The 27,113-nt window shown below is 38.9% G+C and overlaps 1 protein-coding gene and 1 long non-coding RNA gene across 3 annotated transcripts; both read right to left on the bottom strand.

Annotated features, from left to right (window-relative positions):
* Nucleotides 1–26,435, bottom strand: LOC124999950 (tetraspanin-8-like). 2 transcript variants are annotated; one of them, XM_047575201.1, is made up of 9 exons: nucleotides 8,517–8,774; nucleotides 7,737–7,793; nucleotides 6,607–6,726; nucleotides 6,459–6,533; nucleotides 6,248–6,343; nucleotides 6,021–6,116; nucleotides 5,580–5,612; nucleotides 5,393–5,467; nucleotides 1–2,664 (listed from the first exon to the last, which is right to left on the bottom strand). In XM_047575201.1, the coding sequence occupies exons 1-9, from the start codon at nucleotides 8,574–8,576 to the stop codon at nucleotides 2,554–2,556; spliced, it is 723 nt and encodes a 240-aa protein (XP_047431157.1). In that variant the 5' UTR covers nucleotides 8,577–8,774; the 3' UTR covers nucleotides 1–2,553. The 2 variants fall into 2 exon arrangements, with proteins under 2 accessions (XP_047431157.1, XP_047431158.1); XM_047575202.1 differs by lacking the exons at nucleotides 1–2,664; nucleotides 5,393–5,467; nucleotides 5,580–5,612; ... (4 more) ...; nucleotides 7,737–7,793; nucleotides 8,517–8,774 and adding exons at nucleotides 18,721–19,260; nucleotides 20,331–20,411; nucleotides 21,316–21,387; ... (1 more) ...; nucleotides 21,979–22,058; nucleotides 26,306–26,435.
* On the bottom strand, nucleotides 14,825–17,801 carry LOC124999956. The gene is made up of 3 exons (XR_007111250.1): nucleotides 17,694–17,801; nucleotides 17,540–17,589; nucleotides 14,825–15,357 (listed from the first exon to the last, which is right to left on the bottom strand). It is a non-coding gene; the product is annotated as an uncharacterized LOC124999956 (long non-coding RNA).
* Nucleotides 26,436–27,113: the final 678 nt, after the last annotated feature.

Genomic DNA, 27,113 nt, shown 5'->3' with positions numbered 1-27,113 from the left:
ATAGAAAATGCTTTATTATCAATTTTTTTCCAGAAAAATCTTAAATAAAAAGTGCACGCAAACCAGTAAACAAACTAAAACAAACTAGTACTGTTGAGAAACTACAATACAAAAATTAAATTAAAATTCTCAAGAACAAAAACAACAACTGGTGAAAATATAAATAATATGTAAACAACTTAACAACCCCCAAAGCCTGTAATTAGTCTGTGCAGAAAAATGGTTTTGGTTACAGGTTTTTGTTCAAGAACAGTGTCATACTAGAAAATTCCCTCTGGGAAATTTTTTAAGTTCCTTTTCAATGTGTTATATGGTTAGGTCATGTAGTCCCAGGTTTGATTTGAAGCTGAACTGGAGGATGCTGGTCAGTTAACATTAGTTGCCAGTTGTTTCCATTCGGATATGTTTTCGTTCCGGACTCTCAGTAACAGTTACCTGTTGGCATGTTCGTTCGCGGGGTCTCGTGCAGCGAGAGCGTGCGGCGGTGGTAACGTTACATGTAAGTGTTTTGCTGCATATTCGAGTAAAGTTGCCGAGAGATGTAACGGTTACCGGTATTACGGTAAAGCGCGGTGAAACTTTACGCAATAAAAATTACGGTTTATGTTTAAATGTATCTCATTATCGCGGTGGATTATCGCTATATGTAATAACAGCCTTTATCCTTTAATGTTAATTCCATGCTATTGTGTTGCGCTATGTTACAGCCATGTGCCACTGCTGTGGAAATTAATACTGCAGAACTCCCCAGCACCCCCTGCTTGATCATTCAAGGTAATGTTATTTTGATATCGACATTTCTAACTCAGTATTTTGTTTTGATTATAGAAATCTACATGACCACAATGAATTATAATAATGATAAATATAATTATAATAAGAATTACATTTGTACAGCCCCTTGTATCTGAAGCAGATCTCAAAGTGCTCATAACACATAATGATGAATCTATTCATTTCAGGCGACATGATGAAGCGCTCTGGATGGCTTATATCCATCGATCCACACCCTTTATTGTTACACAGAGTAGCTGCTTTCTTCAGCATCTATTACGTCTTCAACCTTCAGTATCCTGCCACTGGAATGTCGACGCTGGAGTTCATTCAAAGGTATTTCATAAAGATCACATCCAACCTTGTAATTCACATTATAGTACAGGCTTCCAACTCGGTGATTGTCTCGAGGTCTAAAATGCTGACAAAGGAGGTACCTGAGGCTAGCCTGGTGAGACCATCCTGATCTAGCAAACTCATATCAATTTCACTCTGCAGATCAGTCTGGGTATGTGCACATGTTACTCTCACAATGGTCCAACAAATACCTACCGGTCCAATCACAGCTTTTTATTATGTTTTGGGGCAGGCTATGTGATTTTGCAATGTCTATTGCAAAATGTGAATGTATTGAATGAAGTAGAGTGCAAATTTTCTTTAAAAGCGGAGCAAAATGCTCTCAGACCCTTTTGAAAAGGATGTGCAGCAGGAGCAGTTGTTAGGCTCAGTTAGTTCTTTTCTGAGCCTAGTTCTTTTCATACTTTTTTAAGACAACTTTGCACTAAAAGATTTTTACACAACGCTGTTGTGTGTGGACTCATGATTTTCTGGGACTTCATTCTGGGATTGTACAATGATTGTAAATTCATAGTAAATGGAAACTTCATCTCAAAAAAAAAGGTTGTAATTCCCCAGTAATGTACTGTAATATCACAGTAATTGCTTCGTCATTGAAGCTGTAAAGTTACAGTACACAGTTGTGTTTTTACAACAATGCATTGTAATATCACATATGTAAAATTACAGTAAATTTCTGTGAATATATTTCACGGTATATTGCTATAATTCTTACTGTGAAAGTCATGCAAAACTTATCCAATTATTTATTGTAAATTCAACTGAAAGATTTTGCATATGTTAAAGATTAATAAAGTGATTTAATGTAATCTGTTGGCCAAGTGTCTTTTTTTATAGAGTTTATAAGGTGGGAAACAATTTATTTTTGAAGTTAAATAAAATGTGAAAAATATAGTTTGGGTATATGTAAATAAAGTAACTGGTGTCAATGCAAACGATAATTCAGTTAAAAGTAATTATATTAGGTTGGTTCAATTTAAATTTATTAGTTTGGTCCAATGACTGAAATATTAAGGAAATAATTTGGATCAAAGCAAAGAATTAACGTTGAGTCAAGTGCAGTATTATTGTTTACATCAACATAAAATAATCAGGTCATAAGAAGTTAGATTCTATGAAGTCAAATATTTTAGATGTGATATCCGGACATCATTTTTTTTAGTTTGAGGAAGGTTATACTTTTTTCAGTGTGGATTTGATCCATAACAAACCATGATGACATCACTCTGTTTAAACGTTAGCGTGTTAGCCTGTTAGCCTGTTAGCTGCTAACACTTTCTTATAATTGAGATGAAAAATGCTCCCATGTTTGTTTCAGCAAAGAAACTTTTTAAGAGACACACACATTAACCTAGCGAAGCTAATAAAGCTCATTAATGAGGTCATTAACCGGTTCCTCCTGAACAGTGCAGAGGTTAAAGGTCACAGGGCTCCTCTTTGGAAGTCCTTCATGGCCATGGAATATTCTCCTGCTGAGCTGTCATGGTTTTGGATCTGGCGGATCATGAAGAGGGAAGCCAGCAAACCCAGAAGCTGTGAACACACAGTTTAGAAAGATTAAACCAGAAGTCAAGGATCCCACTGTCCTCTCATTAGGCATTTTAAGTTTCACTGTATTACTTGAAGGTTTTTAGTTGCTTCTTCAGAATTCATGATTTTGCTGCAGAGAATTAACCATCGACATGGGCGTGGAACATCTGCCTTATACCCACGAAAAACAACTATTCAAAAAGAGTTTAAAAAAGTAGCTGGACTTGCTGAGGTTAGAGAAGATGTTTCATCTGAGTAGCTTCTTCAGTTCTAAGAGACTGGAGGGAAGTTAAAAGAAACTCTGTGGGTAAAACCATCAGAAACTGATTGAATTAATTCCATTAATGGCCTGATACTGACATGTAGCTGAGGGCTGGGTTGGTGGTTTTACCCACACAGTTTCCTTTTTAAACCTCAAACTTATGAACCATTTGGCTTGTTAGCTTTTCAAGTTAGTCAGCTAATTGTCAGAAAGCTAGCTAATGTCTTTGTGGCTTTCTTTTTATTGTGGCTAGAATTGCAGAGAAACGATTGTCTAGCTAGGAACCAGCTTAATAAATGTGTGGCAATGCAGACATAATGCAAGTTTATTTCTTACATTTAGCTAGTGTTAGCATTAGCCACAGATGGCTCCAGTATGAAAACAAAGTATTATTTCACTTTGGCCTCGTGTTGGATTTAGTTAATTTCAAATTAAATTAATACTAAAATTAAGTATTGCTGTTGAGGGTGGGGGACTTTTTGGTCCTTTGTCCTAAAGAGGACGGAGGAAGAGCTAGCTAACGTCTTTGTAATTCTATCCACAGTGAACAGAAAGTCAGAGAGTAACAGATTATGTAGCTAGCAACCAGATTAGTAAATGTGTGGAGAGGCAGACATAATACAAATGTAGTTCTTACATTTAGCTAGTGTTAGCATTAGCCACAGGTTGCTACAATATGCAACGGTTTTTTACAATGTCATATAACAGACTCAAGGCCTTACTTAACCCTTTAAAACCCAACACTATCTAAGTAGTTTCTCTGTAGCTTCTCGAGGCTTGATGCTAACATAGGCTACATGCTAGCCAACAATAACAACACATAAGAAATATAGCGGCGAGCAGCAATGAGGGGTCCAAGCACTTATGGACTCTATACAGCAAGATAACGCCATGGGAAGATGCAAAAAACCCGGCTGTCAGCGGTACATATGAAAAGAAATTAAAAAATAGCCGAAATGTGCCGCCTTTGAGCTCCCCTTCGTGGGAGAGATGTGAAAAAAGGTGTGGTCTTTGAGCTGCCCCTAGTGGGAAATGAAAAGCATTTCAGGTCTATCATCATCATCCAAATACATTAAAGTATATGAGGCAACGCTAATTTTTGCTGACTGCAGCGCCCCAGAGTGGCCTAAGGACACCAAATTTGGCACGTCTCCTTGAGGCGGGGGCTGGAGACGTACTGGCAAATATCATTTCGATACATCAAAGATTTCTCGAGATATGACATCATACCCTGTCTGGCGCCTTTCGCCGCCAATTTCAATTGGCTGTCGCGGGCAAACGAAATTGAAATTCAAAAATCTGTCTCTTAACTTTTGTCCGCATTAGTCTGACGATAGTCTGTGCCAATTTGTGTGAGAATCGGACAAGATTTGAGACTGCTGAAACTTTTGAAGTGTTTTTGACATAATCCAAGATGGCAGGTGAATTCTTACGATGACCTGAAAACTTGTGCGACATGCTGAAAGGGGACCTTCCACAGTATCAGCAGACATGAAAAACCAATTTTAAATCCACACATGTCAAGAGAAATAAAATAAAATGAAAAAAATACAGTGACACCTAGTGGCCGAACGGCACCAAATTTGTTGTGCCTATTTCAGATGGAGTCATAAAGCGTCTGACCAAATTTGGTGTTCGTAAGTAAAAGCGTCGCCGAAATATGAGCAAACTTCCTGTTTGGCAGCTTCACCGCCGATGGCGATGGGCTACCATCAAAAGTTGGCATGAACTATACATGGGGCACCCCACAGAACCTGTGGATGTCACAAAGTCATTTCAAATGTAAAGTCATCAAGAGATATGAGCAAAAACAATGTTTTTCTAATTACAGCCCCCCCTAGAGGCCAAACGACCCCAAATTCATGTTGTCCACTTGGGACAGGGTCAGGACCCATATTGCAAAATGTGATGTCAATATCTCACACTTTTGCTGAGATATGAGCTCACATCGAAAACGGCGCCTTCGCCGCCGATTTTCGATTGGCCGCAGCGGGCTAACAAAGTTGAAATTGAAAAACCCATCTCCCAACTTTTGTGTGGCTTTGTCTGAAAATAGTCTGCGTGGATTTTCGTCAAAATCGGACAAAATATGCGACCAGTGAAAACTTATAAAGGTTTTTGACAAAATCCAAGATTGCGGAAAATCTATCATGATGCATTATGAGGTCATAGAGTAGGCTGAAATCAGCATGATCCAAGGACTCCAACGATACCTTGGTTTTGAAAATCGGGCGTACGGTTCAAAAGTTACATGCGCAAATGTACCTCGAAATTTGACCTGTTGGTGGCGCTAGAGCGTATTGACTGGTAACTTGTAACTCAGGCAAAGTAAATATAGGACTGTCCTTAAGCTATGTGCAAAATTTCGCAACTTTTTACCATACGGTTCTATGGGCTGCCATAGACTCCAATGGCGGAAGATGGAGGAATAATAAGAAAACATAGAATCACAATGGGAGTGGTGCTTACTGCAATAGGGGAAAATCCAAACGAGATGCCGATTATGATCATGTCTATGTACTGGAAGATGTCCTCCCTGCAGCCCTGCCGAAGAAAACAGTACAGTAGTTATTGTTATCATTATTATTATTATTATATGTGAATATGACAAAATGACTGGGGTTTGGATTTGCTGCTCGGTTGACTGGTTGGATACCTTTGCGTAGATCTGGTCCGGGCCAGTTGTTCCCTGCATGAAAACAAAAGCAAAACAGTCTGCTGTGTATTATCTGTCAAACACCAACATCGTGCAGTTTATATTTAAGTTTGGAAAAAAACACGTTTGGAAATGAAAAGGATGAAGTTTGACGTTTTTATTTTTTTGTTTTTTGGTTCCATAGGCTGTTTCCTCGACAGTGGAGTTCAACAAAGGCAGTAAATGTCATTTTAGAGTGAAATATAGTTTTGTAATTAAATTCACCAATGCAGAGTTCCCAGAGTGGGAGCGTATTTAGGGTATTTAGGATCACTTTGAAACCACGAATGGAAAATCTTCCTAATAATTTTACTGCCTTAAATCATGAAAACATGGCATCAACGAAAGGCTCCCTGACCATCTTCTGAATTTGACATTGAAATTTCATCTTATTAAACTCACAGGCCTGGATTTACATTCTAAGGTGCCATTGCAAGCACAGGACTGTGGGATGTCAGAGCCCCAGTCCTCAGCTTTCATAAACCCACAGCACTTGTCCTGGAAGAACATAAGAGAGTGACTTTCAACAGGCGGAAATGATCTTCAACACAAATATGAGCTGTTGTCACTAATTAATGCAACGTATGATTAATTGAAGGTGGACTCCAGAGGGTAAAAAGAACATTTACAGATTCCTGGAGGCTTTTGAGCAACTTCCTTCCATCCTCGTGTTTCATGATGGAGTCTATATGTTTTCTGTAGTTCATGTTAAAGGCTTCTTTCAACTATGAGGAGAGAAAATAAACAGCATGAGCATCACAGACCAAAAAGAAAGAATAAATCAGCAACAAGACAGACTCAGACAGTCGTAGTCAAGGACCAGTGATGGTTTAGAAAGACCTCGTTTCCTTTGGCAACGACAATGAAGCCACAGATCAGCATGATGATCAGTCCAGCCCCCATGAAACCTGCAAACTATACAACAGCAACAAGAAATTATTCAGTTGTTCCTATCCACCCTTTGTTTGTTGTGGGCTTTTGTACATACTGTTTTTAAAGCAAATACGCTCTCTGAGCGGGCGGCAGATATTCCCAGGGAGGAGATGCCAATGATGGTGATGCCAAACACCCAAGACCAGACCAGGGCCAAGACTCCGTTCCCAGAGACCTGCTCGGACATGACAAAAAAACAAAAAAAAACAAAAAAAACAAAACAAAAACACAAACACAAAAAATCTGCATGAAACTATTTTTTCTTTTGCTTTATAGACATTTACCATGCCTTTAAATAGAAATCTTAACCCCTCGATTGTTTTAATTGTTACATAACCACTGACTCTGATTCCATAGTGTTAGCCTGTAACTTATGTAACAGGAAGTCCAGTCAGAAAAACTAGAGAGAAAAACTATAGTTGGTTATTTTGCACAAACCACTACTTAACTGTCTATTATATTGTAACATTTTAACAATTTTTTTCTGATATGTTCTTATATGAAGAACCAACTGTAGAACCAACATAAATTGTTTCTCTGTACATTCAGATTTAATCCTAAACTACGATAGCTAGTCGCTAGCTCCACCTGCACAGGGGCAAATAAAACCAGAATTCGAATTAAAACCCTCAGGTCTGAATGAAGCCTCCTCCACACTAGGTGGTGATACGTGTCTTTTCAGCGGGATAATACCACGTTAATACGGCCCGATTTCCGGGTTGACCCATTACGCGATATAATAAACTAGAGTCGTTCATGCGGCAGACCGACATTTCAAACAACATTATTATTATTGATTCATCACATTATCTGGGCATCTCAATCGGACAATGAGAACTCTGATTTTAATCGGAGTAACCTGTTTACATGCATTTAAGTTCACCTGTTATAGTCCAATTAAGGCAATAAAACGTTTTTTTCACGTGCATGTAAACGCACTGATTGACTCAGCATTTGAACAGGGAGCCTTATTCATGCTGTTCACAACTCCACCACTTGGTGTCACTTTTCCCCTATACTGGTCCTTTAATTTAAAGGATAGTTCAGCTCCATCCGGTCTAATTTTCAGTGTATACATTCTAACTCTTGTTTTTTCTTCTGATTTCTTGTTCTTAAAACTTAATAAGTGTAATTAAATGAATACTGAGACTGAACGGACTAAGTGTTGTTGTTGTCGTTGTTTACCTCGTGGCTGTAGTCGCTGAGCCTCACTGTACAGCAGATCAGCACACTTCCGATGATCTGAGGACACAGTTTCAGTGCTAAAGTTCAGCATATGGAGGATTAAGTGTTCCAAGGAAAATGTATTAGGACAAAATATACATTCATATATTTAAAAGGGCAAAACCAATGATACACTCTTCATTAGAGAACACCAAGAGGTGAAATGTGTTTCTGGCCTAAAAAGAAGAGACTGGAAAAAGATGTGGTTTAGCTCAAGTGTGTTATCTATACACACACCACTTCCTGCTAATGTTTTGAAGACTTGCAGAGCTTCTGCTGTTTCTACTCTGACACACACGGGGGAGACAAAGAGCCACGAGTAAACACAGACTCCTCATATTTCAGTCTTTGGAGACACAAATGTCTTTGTGTCAAATCTAAATGCACAACTTTAATGTTAGTTATGAACTCTAACATAAGGTAGCATAAATAACTCTACATATATATGTCCTCCACAGACTCTGACCTCTTACCATTTTTTTTATTCTAATTTATTTTTCCTTTGTTGTGGTAGAAAACACTAGAGCCTCAGATACGATGGACAAACTATTTTACTTTCTCTTCAAATGTCAAATGTCACTTTTTGAAGCTTTACAGATTTTTATCTCGTCTCTTCAACAATATTCAACAAAAATAACTTTCAATTTTTAAACCTACATCTTCTCAAACTATAACCTCAACATGTTTAAAGATTCATTTCTGCTTTTCTCAAAAAGAGAAGTAAAAGGTGTTTCCACTTACTACAAACAGCGAATTGAAGATAATGAAGACACGCTTGAGGCATCTGTTAATTTTTCCCATTTTGAGTTGTTCTCAGAGCGGCTGTGAGGAGGTGAAGTGGTGTGAATGTAGCTCAGTGGGAATGTGGTGATGTGCTGCAGTGAAACGTGGACGTACGTGACGTAGATGCAGAGGTGATCTACAGGAGGGAGGGTCATCTAGTTTGGTGGTTCAGTTGTTGTCTCAGCAAAAAAAGGCTTTTACTTTCATAAAACTACCATGTGTAACGTATTCCCTAAAATTTGTGTGGAAAATAGAATAAACCCTCAGATTCCAGATGCTCATTTTAACAGTTGCTGTATTCCACACAAACATATAAAAATAATAAGGACAAATAACTTTAAAAACGTGTCTCTCTTTGTCATTAAATATTGTCTTTAATATATTATCTGTATTGTTGAACCTCTACAGTTATAAGCGTAAAGTAACTTACACTTGGACTCCAAAAGAGGTGTCCTATGTCAAGTTTTGTTTTCTTTCACATCCTGAAACTAACCTTTTTAATTTAGGTCAACTGAAGCATGAAGTACACACGTACAAATGGTTCAATGAAGGAAGTGTTACTGTAGGTGTAAGGCACGTGTGTGTTTGTGTGTACACGTATGCATGTGGGAACACAGACCTCTTGCAGAGGTACTGCAAGGGGGTTGCAAAAAATCCTCTCACCCTCATGGGGTATGGGGTTCTGTTTGTAAAGTTGCACATGTTAATATGAACACACAATTTTTCCTTCATTTAGCTTCAAAAAAAAAAAAGAAGCATTCAGTCACTTTTTTTAAAAAAATCACATTTACTAAATGTTAAATCTAAACGTTAAAGTTCAAGTTCAGAAAGAAACGACAGACAACGTAACAGCATTAATGTTTCTATTCAACATTTACATTTAACATCAAACATTTACATTTAGATTTTAACATTTTGATTTAACATTTAGTAAATGTGACTTTGAAAAATTCACACCTTATTTTTCTTTTGTATTTTGGAGCTAAATGTAGGAAAACTTGTGTGTTCATTTTAACTTTACAAACAACGCCCCATACACAGGGTGGTATCTGTGTCATCCTCAAGCTGGGGTCCTCTACCAGAGGCCTGGGAGTTTGAGGGATCGGCTGGTTCAGTATCTCAACTGTTCCTAGGGCTGCCATGACTCTTCTGGACTGAGGCTTCAGGTGTTGATTGTCTGCCAGTCTACCAGTTTGGGGGTCACTGAGAAGCTAAAGGCTATAAAGGCTTTGGAGTCAATTTTTTTAGATAACTGCAGTGTTACTCTAGTGTCCATCAACACCCAAAAGATCTAATTGTCTCGACAACTTCAATTCCCAACAGAGAAACTCCAGATAAACTTCACACTGTGAAAGATTTGTAGATCAGGATAAGACTGAGAGACAAACATTCACTGCAATACAACACAACCACTGATGCAGCTCAGTTATCGGACTGAAGCCAAAGAAATGATCAGTATCACCAAAATTATGTTGACTTCTGCTTCTGGGTTCAGTGGTTAACCTCCATTCTGCCATAATGACTGAGAGAAATCATTCAAATCCAGATTTAAATGACCTCTCTCAAACTGTCCATGAGCCAAACACACTAAATAAACCTCTTCTTTATGACCCATCACTTCCAGTCATACGTGAATCTGGCTTCCATTAATATCCTGTGTTTACGTCGGCAGCTCTGAGAGTTTAAGGTTTGTTTAACAGCATGAAGAGAAGTTGGAGGACTGAGTTATATCATCTCTGACCTGAAGATGAAAGATGGCTATGATCACATTAGCTCTGAGGTTTATTTTACTTCACTTCTTCATCAACAGGCTTGTTTCCCAGAAGGAGAGTAATAGTGGACAAACGTCTTTGAAAGAGTTCAGAAAATGTTTCTGGAAACTTGTGATCACGTTTCATTTCGATTTAAACCATTTAACATGTAAACACTGGATCTGATGGTTTAAATCCATTCCTTAAGAGCATGTTTACCCTCAGTCTTTTTCCGGACAAAAATGGTTCTATAGTGTTGCTCATTATGCTCCAGCAAAGATCTGCCAAGCCAATCAGATTGTGGGGGCGGGGCTTGATGTGGTGATACATGCAACATGGACGTACATGCAGCTTGAAGGTGACTGGGTGAAAATGTGAAGCCAAAAGGTTAGCATGGAAGCTAGCCCAAACCTCTTCAAAGATCTGCGAGCCAACCAGATCATTGGGGCGGGGCTTTGTATAATCATACACATCACCTGAGCAATGAGGAGGTGAATTAATTTGCTTTTCTCTCCGTGAAAAATCTGGCCATAGCATTCTGAGGTTAACATCTCCATGCCGGCTAGCCAGCTAACTGCTCGTTAGCACACATCCTCCAGGAACTCGTTCTGCCACTGTTTTGATACGAGTCTCTGGGATGATTCTCAAACACAAAGTGGGCGGAGTCAGGAGCCCTAAATGGGACAGAGCTCAATGGTGATTGGGTGAAAACATTGGTTTAGCATGGAAGCTAGCCCAAACTTTCCACACCACAAACATTTGAGGCCTAAAACCTCTTTGATGGGAAACTGATTATGCTCCAGCAAAGATCTACTGAGCCAATCAGTAGAGGGCGGGGCTTTATGTGATCATATATTATTAAAGAGGTTTTAGGCTCTGGTGTCATCTCTGCTTCTCTTTTACCAGATTATTGATCAGTCAGCTGCTACAGGAAGAAGAAGATCTGCACCTGGTTCTATCCGTTGGTTTTTGGTTTGGTATCACCAGAGACAAGTAAAAGACAGGAAACCAAACCACATCCTGTTTCACAACGCATTAATCACATCTGATGCGTCATCTCACATTAAACTACTGAACTGCATTTCTTCCTGTTTCTAAGAGATGCTGAAAAACTCCCACAGGTGAGATATTCAGCACTTCAGACCAGAGACCCTCACAAGAAGATGGAGGGGGAGGGGAGCGGAGGGGAGAGATGGAGACACAGTGGTTAGTAAAATAAAATAAATTATAAGAGATAGAAAACAAAATGATAAGATATTAGAGGACAGGAGCCAGAGAAGAAAGAGGAGAGGACATGTCCTTAGTGCATCGTCCCCCTGCAGCCTCGGCCTATAGCAGCATCACTAAGAGATGGTTAAGTCCAGCCCTAACTATAAGCTTTGTCAAAAAGGAAAGTCTTAGTCCTGACCTTAAACGTAGAGACTGTGTCTGCCTCCAGAACCCAAACTGGGAGCTGGTTCCATAGGAGAGGAGCCTGATAGCTGAAGGCTCTACCTCCCATTCTACTTTTAGAACCTCTAGGAACCACAAGCAGACCTGCACTTCTGTTGGGACAGTATGGTTCTATGAGGTCTTTAATATATGATGGAGCTAGGCCTTTCAGGGCCTTGTATGTAAGGAGGAGGATTTTAAATTCAATTCTAGATTTTAAAGGGAGCCAATGAAGAGAAGCTAATACTGGAGTAATATGATCTCTCTCGCTAATTCCTGTCAGTGCTCTTGTTGCAGCATTTTGAATCAATTGGAGGCTTTTTAAAAAGTATTTGGAGCCAGACAGTAACGACTTACAATAATCCAGCCTGGAAGACACAAATGCATGAACTAGTTTTTCCGCATCACTCTGAGAAAGGATGTTCCTAATTTAGATGATATTACGAAGGTGAAAGAAAGCAGTCCTGGTCACCTGCTTTATGTGAGAATTAAAGGACATATCCTGGTCAAATATAACAGCGAGGATTTTCGCAGTAGTACTGGAGGCCAAGGTAACGCCATCCAGGTGATTAGATAATGAATCTCTGACATGTTCAGGTCCAAATACAATGACTTCTGTTTAGTCTGAGTTTAAAAGTATAAAATTACATGTCATCCAAGCCTTTATGTCTTTAAGGCGCTTGGAGTTTAACCAGCTGATTAGTTTCATCTGGTTTCATGGATAAATATAGCTGGGTATCATCTGCGTAGCAAGATCCTGAAATCTGATCCCAAAACTTCATAGAACCACATCACCCCAGTAGACCGGGTTTACTTCTGACTGGTTCCTGGGCCTGACATGTTTTAGATTTGAAGACACTGATTGGATAAAAGGGGGCGTCTACTGAACTGATCTCAGGTTTCTGGTGAAGTAGGAGCCAAAGGGGACTAGAAATAAAAACTAAGGAACAAAAAAGCGCTGCAAGAAAGGCAGGTTACCCCAAAACAAAAACTACGTTAAAAATATCTCATCAAGAGGTAGAAGAATCCAGTTTTATTCATAGCCCTTCACAATAACTGAAGGGGCTTTACAGCAAAGCCATATAACAATGCATAAAACAGTGTTGTGAAGTGCTTCAGGGTATAAAAACCCTTCTAGAAAAACACAAAAAAGATAAAATAAGCAAAAACAAGACTGTCCTAGTTAGAGGTGAGCTCCAAACATGACCAGTTTTACTTCCTCAGTGTGACAGAACTCCCAAAACAAGAAAGGGCCAAGACAACAACGAGACAACGACGACTTTTATACACAATAAGTTAGAAGATGTTCAACTTTGGGGCGAAAATTATGGAAAATGTGAGTTGATGCTTAAGTTGATACTGCAGTGATGTGTAAGGATGTAACGAAGCAACTGAGACGGATAAAAAAAAAAAAAGTACACATGTGACTGTTCAAATCAGCCGAGATGAAAAATGAGTCATGATGCCCGTTTTGAACAGCAGAGGGCGCAATCTAGTTTTGAGTTCACTTGATGACATCATACGCCGCCGTCAGGGATTCAGACTGGACCAGATTTGTAAATCTGAAACTAGGACACATGCAGCCTTTAGTTTATTTGTATTAAACAGTCTGTTACACGACAGAGTGGTTTAAAAAAGTCAAGACGTTTCATCTGAGCAGCTTCTTCAGTTCTGAGAAACTGGAGGAAAGTTTAAGGTTCAAATAAGAAACTCTGTGGGTAAAAACCACGTGAGAAAGTTCCCTGACCTGTTTCTGTAAGAACTACAATCTGGTGCAACTACTTTGCAAATAACTCATGCAACTAATTTAGACTTTAGTGGGGGTGGGTGGGGGCTATTTGTCCCTGTCACCTCTCCCTATGAATAGAGTAGATGGCAGATCATACAATGCTGGAAACGTTCATAGAGGAAGCATTAGCTTGTTAGCACCAAACATATCTAATGCTAATGAATAAATGCTTGTTCTGCAGGTGTTTGGGAAGCAAATATTGATCTGATGGTGTTGAAAGGTCCCAGCAGGAACATTAACCAAATGTTGCTTCATTCCATGCCATCACTGATGCTAATAGGGTGCTAGGAAGCTAGGAAGAGCTACTGTTAAGCTGGGCATACACTGGGTTAAAAGTTCACAGCTCACGATTTATGTTCTCACACTATATGGCCTGATGCGCTGATGTAACCTGACCACTCACATTGTACGTCCATACATGACCGCACACGGCATGTTTACACTAACTGTTTCCAGAACTGCAACGAAAAAGAAGAAGAAGAAGTAGAAAAACCCGGAAGTGGGGAGACGCTCACCTCAGAATGAGAATGCTCACCAAAGAGAAATGCGCTGCTTTAGCAATTTGCTCCATTCTGTGCAAATTGCTGGGCAGACGTGGGATCTGTGTATTATTCGTTCTTTCTATTTTCAATTGTCAATCAAAAAATGAAAAAGTGACTGATTATTTAGTTTTTCCTTTTTAAATCTAACACAAAAAACAAAAAAAATCCATTTTTTTCAACCAAATCAAGTTCAGTCCTGTGGTCCCATTTTTCCATTTCATATTTTTGAACTGAGTCTGAAATTGAACTATGAAAAACAAGGCATTTTTTTCGTTTTTTTGTGTTAGAAAAACAAAATTTCTCAGATTTCACGTCCACTTCTGTGTTTTGGCATGCGCCTTGTAGGAGGTTGAAGTAAATATGCTCGTAACTCCTCGTAGCACTACTTTAACAGCGCGGTACACTCAGGAGGGGCAACCAGAATTTCAAACAGGTTTGATTTTCATCCGACCATACGACGAGGTTAATCGCTGCTCGTTACCCCATGTATACTGCACGATGCGGGATGCACGATTAACCTTGAAGTCAGCCCGATCCAAAAAATTCTCGCACGAGTGAAAAATCGTCTAAAAAAGGGCCGAAACTCGCACAGTGTATGCCCAGCTTTAGCTAGTCAAGTCAGCTTTGTTGTCAATTCTGACTTAAATCACCATCCTCAAAGGCCTACGATGCAGAATTTAAACAAAAAATGTAAATGTTGAGAATATATGAAAATATAAAAGAGAAAAATAAAATAAAATAAAATATATCCTGTATATACAAAGTAGACAAAGGAGAACATGACATAGCGCATGACAACATACAATATAGATGAAGTGGCTGATGCTACCCTGAGTTGAAGAGTGCAGAAAGTGGTGGTTGGCATCACCCGCAATGCAGGGAACTGATTTGATGCATGACTAGCAGCTCAAAGCACTTCATCAGAATGGGAGTGAGTGCTACCGGACGGTAGTCGTTGAAGCAGGAGGGAGACGATTTCTGCGGGACCAGGATGATGCTGGTGGCTTTGAAGCAGGTGGAGACAACGGCCCGACTCAGTGAGATGTTGAAGATGTCCTTGAAGACATCTGAGTTCAGCTGCACAGTCTCTCAGTACACAACCAGGTGTGTTGTCTGGGCCTGGAGCTTTGTGCGCGTTGATCCTGCTGAGGGATCTCCTCACACTGTCCAGGCTCAGCGCCAGCACCTGGTCACCTGGAGGGGGTGGAGTCTTGTGTGCAGGTTTGTTGTTGTCTGCCTCAAAACGAGCGAGGAAGTTGTTCAGCTCATTCAGTGGAGAGGTGGAGCTGTCACAGGTAAAAAACACAGAAAAACAGTGATTTACAGTTTTTCTCAATTGTTTACACACAAATAGTGATACTTGAGACACAATGACGACAAAATGTGAATGGTGCACCAACCCCTTGAATCAATTCTGCTAAGCTACAAGTACAATTCCTGCTTTAGACTCAAATTACAGATCTAAAACACGCATTTTTTTCAAAACACTAAACTAATTGTCCTACTATGCACGCTGACATGGACGAAAACCTGTCACATAGTTTTATTAATTAGCAATCAGGGCTTTAGCATAAAAGGGCAACAGGTGAGCTCTTCTTTTTTGGAGGAATGGATGCCGACATTTGACTCAGAGGCAGATCTCCCTCCATTTTCTCCATTTTAGTACCTTGAGATGGAAAGTGTATGACACAAACATGTATAACCCTTCTCCAAGCAAGAGGGGATATAGCAGTTGCTGCTTTTCATGGCTGGCTTTGGTAACATAGCTTTGTTTGTTGTCATTATGATGAATGGAGAAGAAGTGTTTTCCATTCATCATAGTGTTTCACATTGAGCACATCAGTGATCAACTGGTTCTTATAAATAAATTCTTATAAAGTCATATGATGGTTTGTGTGTCATTTGAAAACAAAATACCACTTTGAGAAGAAATAACATTGTTTTGGATGTAAAGTTTCATTTTGCAGGAGAACTGAGGGGTTGTGCTCATTGTGTGTTTTTTGATTTGTCTGTAGAGTTCCGAGAGTATGAGGCATGCTCCATATAAGAGGCACCTTTCTGACTTTTAAGAGCAAGCAAATGACCTTACACTACATGTTTAGTTCTTGTACTTTATGCATTTTGATGTAACAAGTGTAAATGAGTGAATACATCGTCCTTTATTAAGGGTTTAACTGTCACACCTAAACAACTTAAGACCTGAATAAAACATCTTCAAAGAAACTCTACAGGTCTAGTTATCTTTGTTTCAGCTTTGTTTTTCTGTTCTGTTGTTGTGTCCTGTTCTCTTTTGTTGTTGCATTTGCACAATAAATGTTCACACTGATTAATCAGATGTTGATTTAAATGCCATTTCACTATAAAAGGTAGTAGAAATAAAAGTATTTCATGCAAGACTCATGAAAAACATCCCTCAAAGGAGGAATGTTCTTTATCAACAATTAAATCATCTGTTAATGCTACACACTGTCTCTCTTGCACACGCACACAAAAACACACTCACGGACACACTCACAGTTGGGGCCCCTGGTAGTCACATGGCTCCATTGTAATAAATGGGAAATTTACAAGAATTTCATGCATCGAGTATAAATGCATAGAGTAAAAATGTAAAATATCACCAGTTTTCTTCTAAATAAAAAGTTAACATCACAGAATGCATGGTTTTATACTGGAATAGCAGCCAGATTAAAAAATATAGTTATAATGGAAGTCAATGGGGCATTTTGACCACGAGTCCAGAGGGAGAATCTGACTCTACATAAGAAACACTATGGCAAACAAATTAATTTTATTGCTTCAATCTTTGATACATCCAAGACTCTAATTACCACCAAAGTCCCGTCCACCTACTGTTTATTTAATGGAAAATAATGTTATGTTTTTGTCATTTTTTGTGAAAACGTTTAAAGGGTTTAAATCCTGAAAATGCTTGAAATTGTGGTAGTTTTGAGCAGGTCTTAAGTTGTTAAAGTGATTCATGAAAAAAAGTAGAAAAAAAATATTTATGTGTGAGGATTTTATGTCCTGACATGCGTGTACATCTGAGGAGGGCATAAGGGTTAAATGTCATGTTCTTTTTTAATGGATGTAAATGTGAGGAAGCTACATTTTTACATTTTTTTTAACTTCATCTCAAAGGAAACGCAAATAAGACGAAAGACCGATGTTGATCCATATTTTCCTACATAACGAACAAGGACAGAGTCTGAATTTAAAACCATCACAAAGTCTCCACGCACTGTAGCTTAAAATAAAAAACAACAGCAACAACAAAAAACACTCGACACATTCAAGAAGATGAAACATGAGCAAAGCAAGAAAAACACAGGTGTCACGCTACAGGCAGCATGTTTCTCTGTGTTTGTTCTGGACGTAATGAGCTTTATCCCTCAGTGTTTTCTCTCTCTCTCTGTGTGTGTTGAAGGTAAAGTTCATTTGTTTGAGGGGATGATGGATTAAACTGACCTGAGTAGAGTGTGATGAAACCTCGGCAGCTTGATTCAAACTTTTCACGTCTGAAAGAGACGAAAACTTCATTCATTCATTTAGATCTGATCCAGGTTCAATTAAACCTGAGCTTTAACGAGAGAAGAATGATCCCAAACATCTCAGCTTTCACCTGAGTCCTGTTGCACACCTGCTCCAAGTCCTCCTCCACCTCTTCTTCTTCTAACTTGTCCTTAGACGTGCATTACTGCCACCATCTGGACTGGAGGCTGAAAATGTCACTGATCCTGAGAGAAAATGAAGAAGAGGAGCAAGAGAAAAAAATATAAAAATCCCTCTGGGAAATTTTGATAGGGCCACGGGGGGCTACTGCCGGGCTACCGTCTCTGTCAACATGGGAATCAAACCCACGACCAGAGCTAATAACACAGACATATGATCATCTTTCACTGAGCACTGATGTTGAGGAGCTGGAATCACACAAGTCAACTGTGTGTGTGTGTGTGTGTTTGTGTAAGTGTGTAATAGAAGACTGTGTGTTGGTGTGTGTTTGTCTACAACTGTGGAAAAAATCATGTGTCTAGTGTGTAAATTGTGGCCAGGACGAGCGTGGAAAGAGAATTTCAGAAACTTCCTCCACTCTAACTGATGATGTCACCCACAAACATTCTGCCCAATATTACTTCTGCCCAAAATTACTTTAAATTCTCACCATTCCATATTGAAAGATTTCATAAAGATGTCAGTGACAAAATCTGAGGATACAACCAGGGCATATTTAAAAACATTGTATCAAACATTACAAAAGGATCTTTGTGCAAAAACAAATGGGGAAATTCCACTCTAATACATTTTCAGTGATTGGAAAAAAAAATAAAATACTGCTTTAGATGGGACAGAAGTATTGCACAAATACTGACCATACTGTCAAATTTATAAAGGCCATTATAAAGGCACTGTCCATTATAAAGGCCCCGGTCCTAATGAGGAGGAGGAGCAGAAGAGAGAAGGAGGAGGTCGAGGAAGAGGGAGGAGGAAGAAGAGGACAACAAAGAAGAAAGGTGAAGCAAAAAATGAGAAAAATAAGGAAAAAAAGTGAAAGGAGGAAACAACAGGAGGAGGAGGAGCAGGTCGTACCTCCTCCTCCTCCTCCTCCTTCCAGCCGTTAATCAGCTGAAATTATTTCACCATTTGAAACATTAAGATTTCACTTTTTATTTGAAAAAATAATAATAAACAGTACATTAGAAAAGTCTTCAGCGTGTACAAAATAAGACATTTGTATAATCAGAAAAGATTAAAACAATACAAGTTTTTAGTTAATTTTAGCTAAAATGCTGAGCTATGCTAAGCTAAAGATTTGTAATGAAATGTCTGTTAAAATATCTAGTTAAAGATGGATGGACACATGGATCTGATCCATAACAAACCATGATGACATCACCCTTTTAACGTTAGCCTGTTAGCTGCTAACACTTGCTAACAATGCTTTCGTGTTTGTTTCAGTGAAGCAACTTTTTAAGAGCCTTTACAGACACAGAAACATTAACACTGCAAAGCTAATAATCTAATTAATGAAGTCAGGCCTTGACCGCTGGTTCCTCCTGTAACAGTGCAGATGTTAAAGGTCCCGAGGCTTCTGTTTGGACGATATTCATGGCCATGGAATATTCTCCTGGTGACCTGTCATGGTGTTTGATCTGGTGGATCATGAAGAGGGAAATCAGCAGACCCAGCAGCTGTGAACACACAGTTTATAAAAGTTAAACCAGAAGTCGAGGTCGAAGTCGTCCTCTCACGAAGCATTTTAAGTTTCACTTTATTACTTGAAGGTTTTTAGTTGCTACTTCAGAAACCATGGTTTTGCTGGGAACAACTATTCAAAAACAGTTTGATATAGCAATTGGACTTGTTGAGTTTAGAGAATATGCTTCATCTTCTTCTCAAGGTGTAAATGTTGAAACTTCTTGGGGAAGAAAATCTACAAGTCCAGTTGTCTTTATTCAATGCCTTTTTGAATTATCACTGTACATGCATGATTTTTTTTTACACAGTTTTAAACAAACTTGTTCTGAGTCTCTCAATATGCTTGTCAAAGCAGAATTTAAACTGCTGTGAGTACGGTCACGTCCCTGTCTGCTCTCCATTGACTGTGATGCAAAGATTTTGTGAGAGAAACAGAAGGGACCCCTGTTTTAAACTTGCATGTGTCTCCAAAATATTTATTATTGAAAGACAAATAACACTTCAACGTCTTCATGAAGGTCTGTGTGGTTTTCTGATAGGAGCTACCGTTTTGTCACAGTAAGCCCAGACCAGTGTAGAGGGACAAAATCACCCTTTTTCTCCATTTTTCTGTCTGTCTCGACCTAGGGCGCCTCTGTCGTCATTGACAACCACCTCAAGTCGCCATGGCAACCTCTGACCCTCAGGCCAGAGCCACAGCTGAGACTAATGAATTGGTCAGTGAAAGATGATCATATGTCTGTCTGATTAGCTCTGGTTGTGGGTTTGATTCCCATGTTGACAGAGCGGTACCTCCGGCAGTGCAAAGATGCTAGCCAGGTTTATGACATTTAGCTGACTAACACAGAGAGCTGACAAGCCACATGTTTGCTAGAAGAGTTGTGACAACAATTTCAGGTTGCCTAGCGGTTTAGTGTTTAATTTGCAAGTCATGCTGCTTTGCTGGTTAGGCCTACAAGGAGTATTTCTGCTTCATTACTTGCCAACTCTGCTTCTCTGTGGCTTCTTGAGTCTTGATGTGAACATACCACAACAACAACAAATAAGAATGAGAGGCGCTTACTGCAAGGATGGAAAATCCAAAACAGATGCCTATGGCGATTTCAAAGCTATTGAAGTACAGGGAGATGTTCTCGCTGTAGCCCTGCAGAAGAAAACAGTACAGTAGTTATTATTATTTTATGTGAATATGACAAACCAACTGGGGTTTGGATTTACTGCTCGGTTGACTGATTGGATACCCATGCAAAGATCTGGTCTAAGCCCATTTTTTTTCTGCATGAAAACAAAAAAACAGTCCGCTGTATATTATCTTTCAAACACCAACATCATGACTTCCGTTGAAAAGATGTCAGAGAAAACAAAAATTGACAACAAACAGGAGCACAGAGGGAGGCGGCTAGCGCTAGCTCTAATGAAGACACGGCTAATCTGGGACTGATTCTCAAGGAGATGAGAGATTTTCGACAAGATAACACGACTCAACTGGAAGATATTAAAGAGGAAATAAACAAAATGAACACGAGACTTGAGGAGGCTGAAGAGATAAAGAAAATGTTGCTTATACTCTTGGCTGCAAGCAAAAAGGCTATCACCAGAAGGTGGTTAAAATCAGATCCTCCAAATGGTCATCCTAGCAGTTGTTAGTATGTAAACAAGGTCCGTCAAGCTAAATGGTGAAGTGGTGTGGTCTAGGTACTAGGTTCTCCAAGACTTTGTCTTGGGGGGTCATGTTCTTCCCAACAGGAGTGGAACCTTGAGTGGATCAAACAGTGTGGAAGGACCCACTCCACCTAGATCTCTAGAAAATAAACAAGCTACATACGTCGGCTCCAAGGTAAGGCTAAAATGGGCTAAAGTTATAGTGATAGCTAGCTAGCTAACGTCAAACTAGTCAGACGCCCTTATATACAGAACTGCATATCAAAGTTATGGTTACTATTGGTGAATATTAGTAATAGAGTCTAAGGCAGCAGCTAAGGAGTCAGGGCTAGTAACAGTAACTGGCCGTTAGCATCAAGACAATCGTAGTGGTGGTTTAGAAAGACCTTTTTGTTGGTGACGACATAGAAGCCTGAGATCAGCGTGATGATCATTCCAGCCCCCATGAAACCTGCAAACTGTACAACAGCAACAAGAAATGATTCAGTTGAGAGTTTCTATCCACACTTTGTTTGTCGTGGGCTTTTGTACGTACTGTTATTAGCCCACATATGTTCTCGGAGCTGGCGGCAGAGATTCCCAGGGAGGAGATGCCAATGATGGCAATGGCGAACACCAAAGACCAGACCAGGTTCTCAAAGACCTGCTCGAACATGACAAAAAATCTGCATGAAACTATTTTTTTTTTGCGTTATAGACATTTACCATGCCTTTAAATAGAAACCTTAACCCCTCGATTGTTTTGTTGCATAACCACTGACTCTGATTTCACAGTCAATGTGTTTACATGCACATGAAAAAAACGAATTATTGCTCCACCTGCAGACGTAAACAAAACCAGGATTCAAAGAAAACCCTCATGTCTGAACGAAGCCTCATCCACTTGGTGTCACTATTTCCTACATACTGGTCCTTTAATTTAAAGGATAGTTCGACTCCATCAGGTCTAATTTTCAGTGTAAACATTCTAACTCTAGTTTTTTTATTCAGATTTCATGTTCTTAAGACCTCAGAAGTGTAATTAAAATGAATACTGAGACTGAACGGACTGAGTGTTGTTGTCGTTGTTTACATTGACGCTGTAGATGCTGCGGTTCACTGCAATGGAGAATTGCCAACTTCCGATGATCTGTGGACACAGTTTCAGTATTAAAGTTCAGCATATGGAGGATTAAATGTTCCAAGGAAAATGTATTAGGACAAAAAATATATAACATATTTAAAAGAGTATAAAGGATTCAAACACTCTTCATTAGAGAACACCAAGAGGTGAAAGGTGTTTTTGGCCTACAGAGGTGGTTTTAAAAGCAATAAAGTGAATGGAAATGTGCTTAGAGTGGTTTAGCTCAAGTGTATTTTCTATACACACACCACTTCCTGCTAATGTTTTGAAGACTTGCAGAGCTTCTGCTGTTCCTACTCTGAGACACACGGGGGAGACAAAGAGCAACGAGTAAATACAGACTCATATTTCAGTCTTTGGAGACACAAATGTCTTTGTGTCAAATCTAAATGCACAACTTTAATGTAAGTTATGATCTCTGAATGTATTATAAATAACTTAACATTAAAATCCTATTAATTTTTAATGAGTAAAAAATTAAAATAAGTCAGAAAGTGAAGCCAGTGTGCACCAGTTGAGACAAAAGCATGAAAATTATTATATATGTCCTCCACAAACTCTGACCTCTTATTATTTTTTTTATTTATTTTATTCCTACTTTTATGTGGTAGAAAGCACTAGAGCCTCAGAGACAATGGACTATTTTACTTCCTCTTTTTCAGACTCTGATTTACTGGAAGTTACTCAACATGAACCATAAACTCTGATTGAACTCTGGTTTGAACAGCAAAAATAGTTTAATCTCCTCACCTTTATGTTAAGCTTTTTATCACTGAAGTTTTTTATTAAACATAAATAATTCAATTTTTGCCTATGAAAGTTTTTAAAGAATCTTTTCCAATTGTTCTGTTTGGACCTGTGCCAAATGTGACTCTTTGTTTTTTTTAGCTTTACAGATTTTTATCATGTCTCTTCAACAATATTCAACAATAACTTTCAACCTTTAAAGCTACATCTTCTCAAACTATAACCTCAACATGTTTAAAGATTCATTTCTGATTTACTTTTACACAAAAACGTAAAGAAAAACAACAGAACAGAGAAATAAAAATTGTTTCCACTTACTGCAAACAGCGCATTAAAGGAGATGAAGACATTCTTGAGGCATCTGTTAATTTTTATCATTTTGAGTCGTTCTCAGAGCGGCTGTGAAGACGTGAAGTGGCGTGAATGTAGCTCAGTGGGAATGTGGTCATGTGCTGCAGTGACAATTATGATAGACCAACGTAGAGGAATGGGAAGGGAGTGGCATGAACTGACCTGAACTGCAGATTAGTTGATGCTGCTCCCGTCCCATTCGCAAGGTCCTTTAATCTGAGGGAGTAGGTCTGATTTTGATATTTTTGGGGACACAAGTTCTCCACTCCTGAAAATACAATAAACCCACAGATTCTAGATGCTCATTTTGTTAGCAGTTGTTCTCTTTAATATTAGTAATAGGGGTTGGCGATACTGGGAATTTTGGTAACTGTGATAGAAAAGAATTGATCTGATGAGAAGAACCTAAAAAGTTTCAGACAGACTCATTAAACCATCTCTGGAGCTCTGAAGTTAAATTATTTTTTGTGTTGTTTAGTTTTTCCTGTTTCTTTGTGTTTATATTATAGAGTTTTTATTCTATGACTGTGATGTTTATTTTTTAAAGCTACAAAAAGCTGAAACAAGAACAACTGGATATTTACACTTGGTTACTAATGTAACTGGTTACTAATGTAACCAAGGTCCTATAAATCTACTACAATGGATCCAGGGCCTAACTGTCAATCCTAAACAATTTAAGACTTGAATAAAACATCTTCAGTGAACTCCACAAGTTCACAGGTGTGTTTTACCGAGAAACTTCTCAAACATAAAGAGTTAAATTATAAATAATTTATCTCTGGTTATTTTCTCTGATCACAGTAAAAATAAAGAACGCGCAGTTGTGTATGTGTTTTAGTTTGGCAGCGCTGACATCTAGTGGTCATCTGCTGCAACTTCACCCTGTGGCCAAAAGTAAGTGGACACCGAAAAGCACTGATTTACACTTTTCTCAATTGTTTACACACAAATAGTGGTGCTTGAGACACACTGACGACAAAATGTAAATCGTGCACCAACCCCTTGAATCAATTCTGCTAAGCTACAAGTACAATTCCTGCTTTACACTCAAATTACAGATCTAAAACACGCGTTTTTTTCAAAACACTAAACTAATTGTCCTACTATGCACGCTGACATGGACGAAAACCTGTCACATAGTTTCATTAATTAGCAATCAGGGCTTTAGCATAAAAGGGCAACAGGTGAGCTCTTCTGTTTTGGAGAAATGGATGCCGACATTTGACTCAGAGTCAGATCTCCCTCCATTTTCTCCATTTTAGTACCTTGAGATGGAAAGTGTATGACACAAACATGTATAACCCTCCTCCAAGCATGTGGGGATATAGCAGTTGCTTGTTTTCATGGCTGGCTTTGGTAACATGGCTTTGTTTGTTGTCATTATGATGAATGGAGAAGAAGTGTTTTCCATCCATCATAGTGTTTCACACTGAGCACATCAGTGATCAACTGGTTCTTATAAATAAATTCTTATAAAGTCATATGATGGTTTGTGTGTCATTTGAAAACAAAATACCACTTTGAGAAGAAATAACATTGTTTGGATGTAAAATTTCATCTTGCAGGAGAACTGAGGGGTTGTGCTCATTGTGTGTTTTTTGATTTGTGTGTAGAGTTCCGAGAGTATGAGGCATGCTCCATATAAGAGGCACCTTTCTGACCTTTAAGAGCAAGCAAATGACCTTAGACTACATGTTTAGTTCTTGTACTTTATGCATTTTGATGTAACAAGTGTAAATGAGTGAATACATCGTCCTTTATTAAGGGTTTAACTGTCACACCTAAACAACTTAAGACCTGAATAAAACATCTTCAAAGAACTCTACAGGTCTAGTTATCTTTGTTTCAGCTTTGTTTTTCTGTTCTGTTGTTGTGTCCTGTTCTCTTTTGTTGTTGCACTTGCACAATAAATGTTCACACTGATTAATCAGATGTTGATTTAAATGCCATTTCACCATAAAAGGTAGTAGAAATAAAAGTATTTCATGCAAGACTCATGAAAAACATCCCTCAAAGGAGAAATGTTCTTTATCAACAATTAAATCATCTGTTAATGCTACACACTGTCTCTCTTGCACACGCACACAAAAACACACACTCACGTACACACTCACAGTTGGGGCCCCTGGTAGTCACATGGCTCCATTGTAATAAATGGGAAATTTACAAGAATTTCATGCATCGAGTATAATTGCAGAGAGTCAAAATGTAAAATATCACCAGTTTTCTTCTAAATGAAATGTTAACATCACAGAATGCATGGTTTTATACTGGAATAGCAGCCAGGTTAAAAAATATAGTTATAATGGAAGTCAATGGGGCATTTTGACCACGAGCCCAGAGGGAGAATCTGACTCTACATAGGAAACACTAATGCAATCAAATTAATTTTATTGCTTCAATCTTTGACACATCCAAGACTCTAATTACCAGTAAAGTCCCGTCCACCTACTGTTTATTTAATGGAAAATAATGTTATGTTTTTGTGAAAACGTTTAAAGGGTTAAAATCCTGAGAAAACTGTGGAAATTGTGGTAGGTTTGAGCAGGTCTTAAGTTGTTTAAGTGATTCATGAAAAAAAGTAGAAAAAATATTTATGTAGGATTTTATGTCAGTGTACTGACGTGTGTACATCTGAGGAGGGCATAAGGGTTAAATATCAAGTTCTTTTTTAATGGATGTAAATGTGAGGAGGCTACATTTTTACATTTTTTTAACTTCATCTCAAAGGAAACGCAAATAAGACGAAAGACCGATGTTGATCCATATTTTCCTACATAACGAACAAGGACAGAGTCTGAATTTAAAACCATCACAAAGTCATCACAGCGAATACACTTCATATATGAACCAGGAGGATCATTGGTGTTTATAAAAGGATCCTAGAGAAGCAGAGAGAGATCAACGCACTGTAGCTTAAAATAAAAAACAACAGCAACAACAAAAAAACACTCGACACATTCAAGAAGATGAAACATGAGCAAAGCAAGAAAACGTCTCCTCTGGCAAACACAGGTGTCACACTACAGGCAGCATGTTTCTCTGTGTTTGTTCTGGACGTAATGAGCTTTATCCCTCAGTGTTTTCTCTCTCTCTCTCTCTATGTTGAAGGTAAAGTTCATTTGTTTGAGGGGATGATGGATCAAACTGACCTGAGTAGAGTGAGATGAAACCCCGGCGACGGCAGCCTGATCCAAACTTTTCCCGTCTGAAACAAGACAAAAACTTCATTCATTCATTTAGATCTGATCCAGGTTCAATTAAACCTGAGCTTTGACAAGACAAGAATGATCCCAAACATCTCAGCTTTCACCTGAGTCCTCCACCTCTTCTTCTTCTTCTAACTTGTCCTTAGACATGCATTACCGCCACCATCTGGACTGGAGGCTGAAAACTTTACTGATCCTCAGAGAAGATGAAGAAGAGGAGGAGGAAGAGGGGATCAGTGGTCATCTTTCACTGACCACTGATATTGAGGAGCTGGAATCACACAAGTCACCTTTGTGTGTCTATGTGTGTAACTGTAATCACATAAAGTTACCTGTGTGGGTGGGGAGGTGTGTCTGGTGGTGTATGGGACACAGGGATCAGCTGTATTAACAACACTGACATCAGAGGAATCACTAATTAATGAATTGGTCTCAGCTGTGGGGTTACCATGGCAACATGAGGTGGGTGTCAATGACGACAGAGGCGCCCTAGGCAGAGACAGATAGAAAAGTCGGGGAAAAGGGCAATTTTCTCTCTCTGCGCTGGTCTCACATTTGGGCTTACTGTGACAAAACGCAGGTGTCGTAAGACCTTTCTGAAGACTCCGATATGTTATTTGTCTTTCTAGAGTAAATATTTTGGACACATGTGCAAGTTAAAAACAGGGGTTCCTTCTGCTTCTCGAGGTTTAAAATGAAGTGCGTTTTTACAGCAACACTTAATAGAGACGTAGTTGCATCTGCCGTCATT

The sequence above is a fragment of the Mugil cephalus genome, chromosome 22 (assembly GCF_022458985.1).
Source record: "Mugil cephalus isolate CIBA_MC_2020 chromosome 22, CIBA_Mcephalus_1.1, whole genome shotgun sequence".
Lineage (NCBI taxonomy): Eukaryota > Metazoa > Chordata > Actinopteri > Mugiliformes > Mugilidae > Mugil > Mugil cephalus.
This window is presented reverse-complemented; position numbering and strand designations above follow the sequence as displayed.

What these genes read in the sequence shown, in the direction of transcription:
- LOC124999950 (XM_047575201.1), bottom strand. Translation starts at nt 8,576, where the DNA reads ATGGGAAAAATTAACAGATGCCTCAAGCGTGTCTTCATTATCTTCAAT. An exon ending in GCGTATTTGCTTTAAAAACA is followed by an intron (nt 6,534 to 6,606) that starts GTATGTACAAAA and finishes GCTGTTGTATAG; the next exon opens with TTTGCAGGTTTCATGGGGGC. An exon ending in TCGTTGCCAAAGGAAACGAG is followed by an intron (nt 6,344 to 6,458) that starts GTCTTTCTAAAC and finishes CTCTCCTCATAG; the next exon opens with TTGAAAGAAGCCTTTAACAT.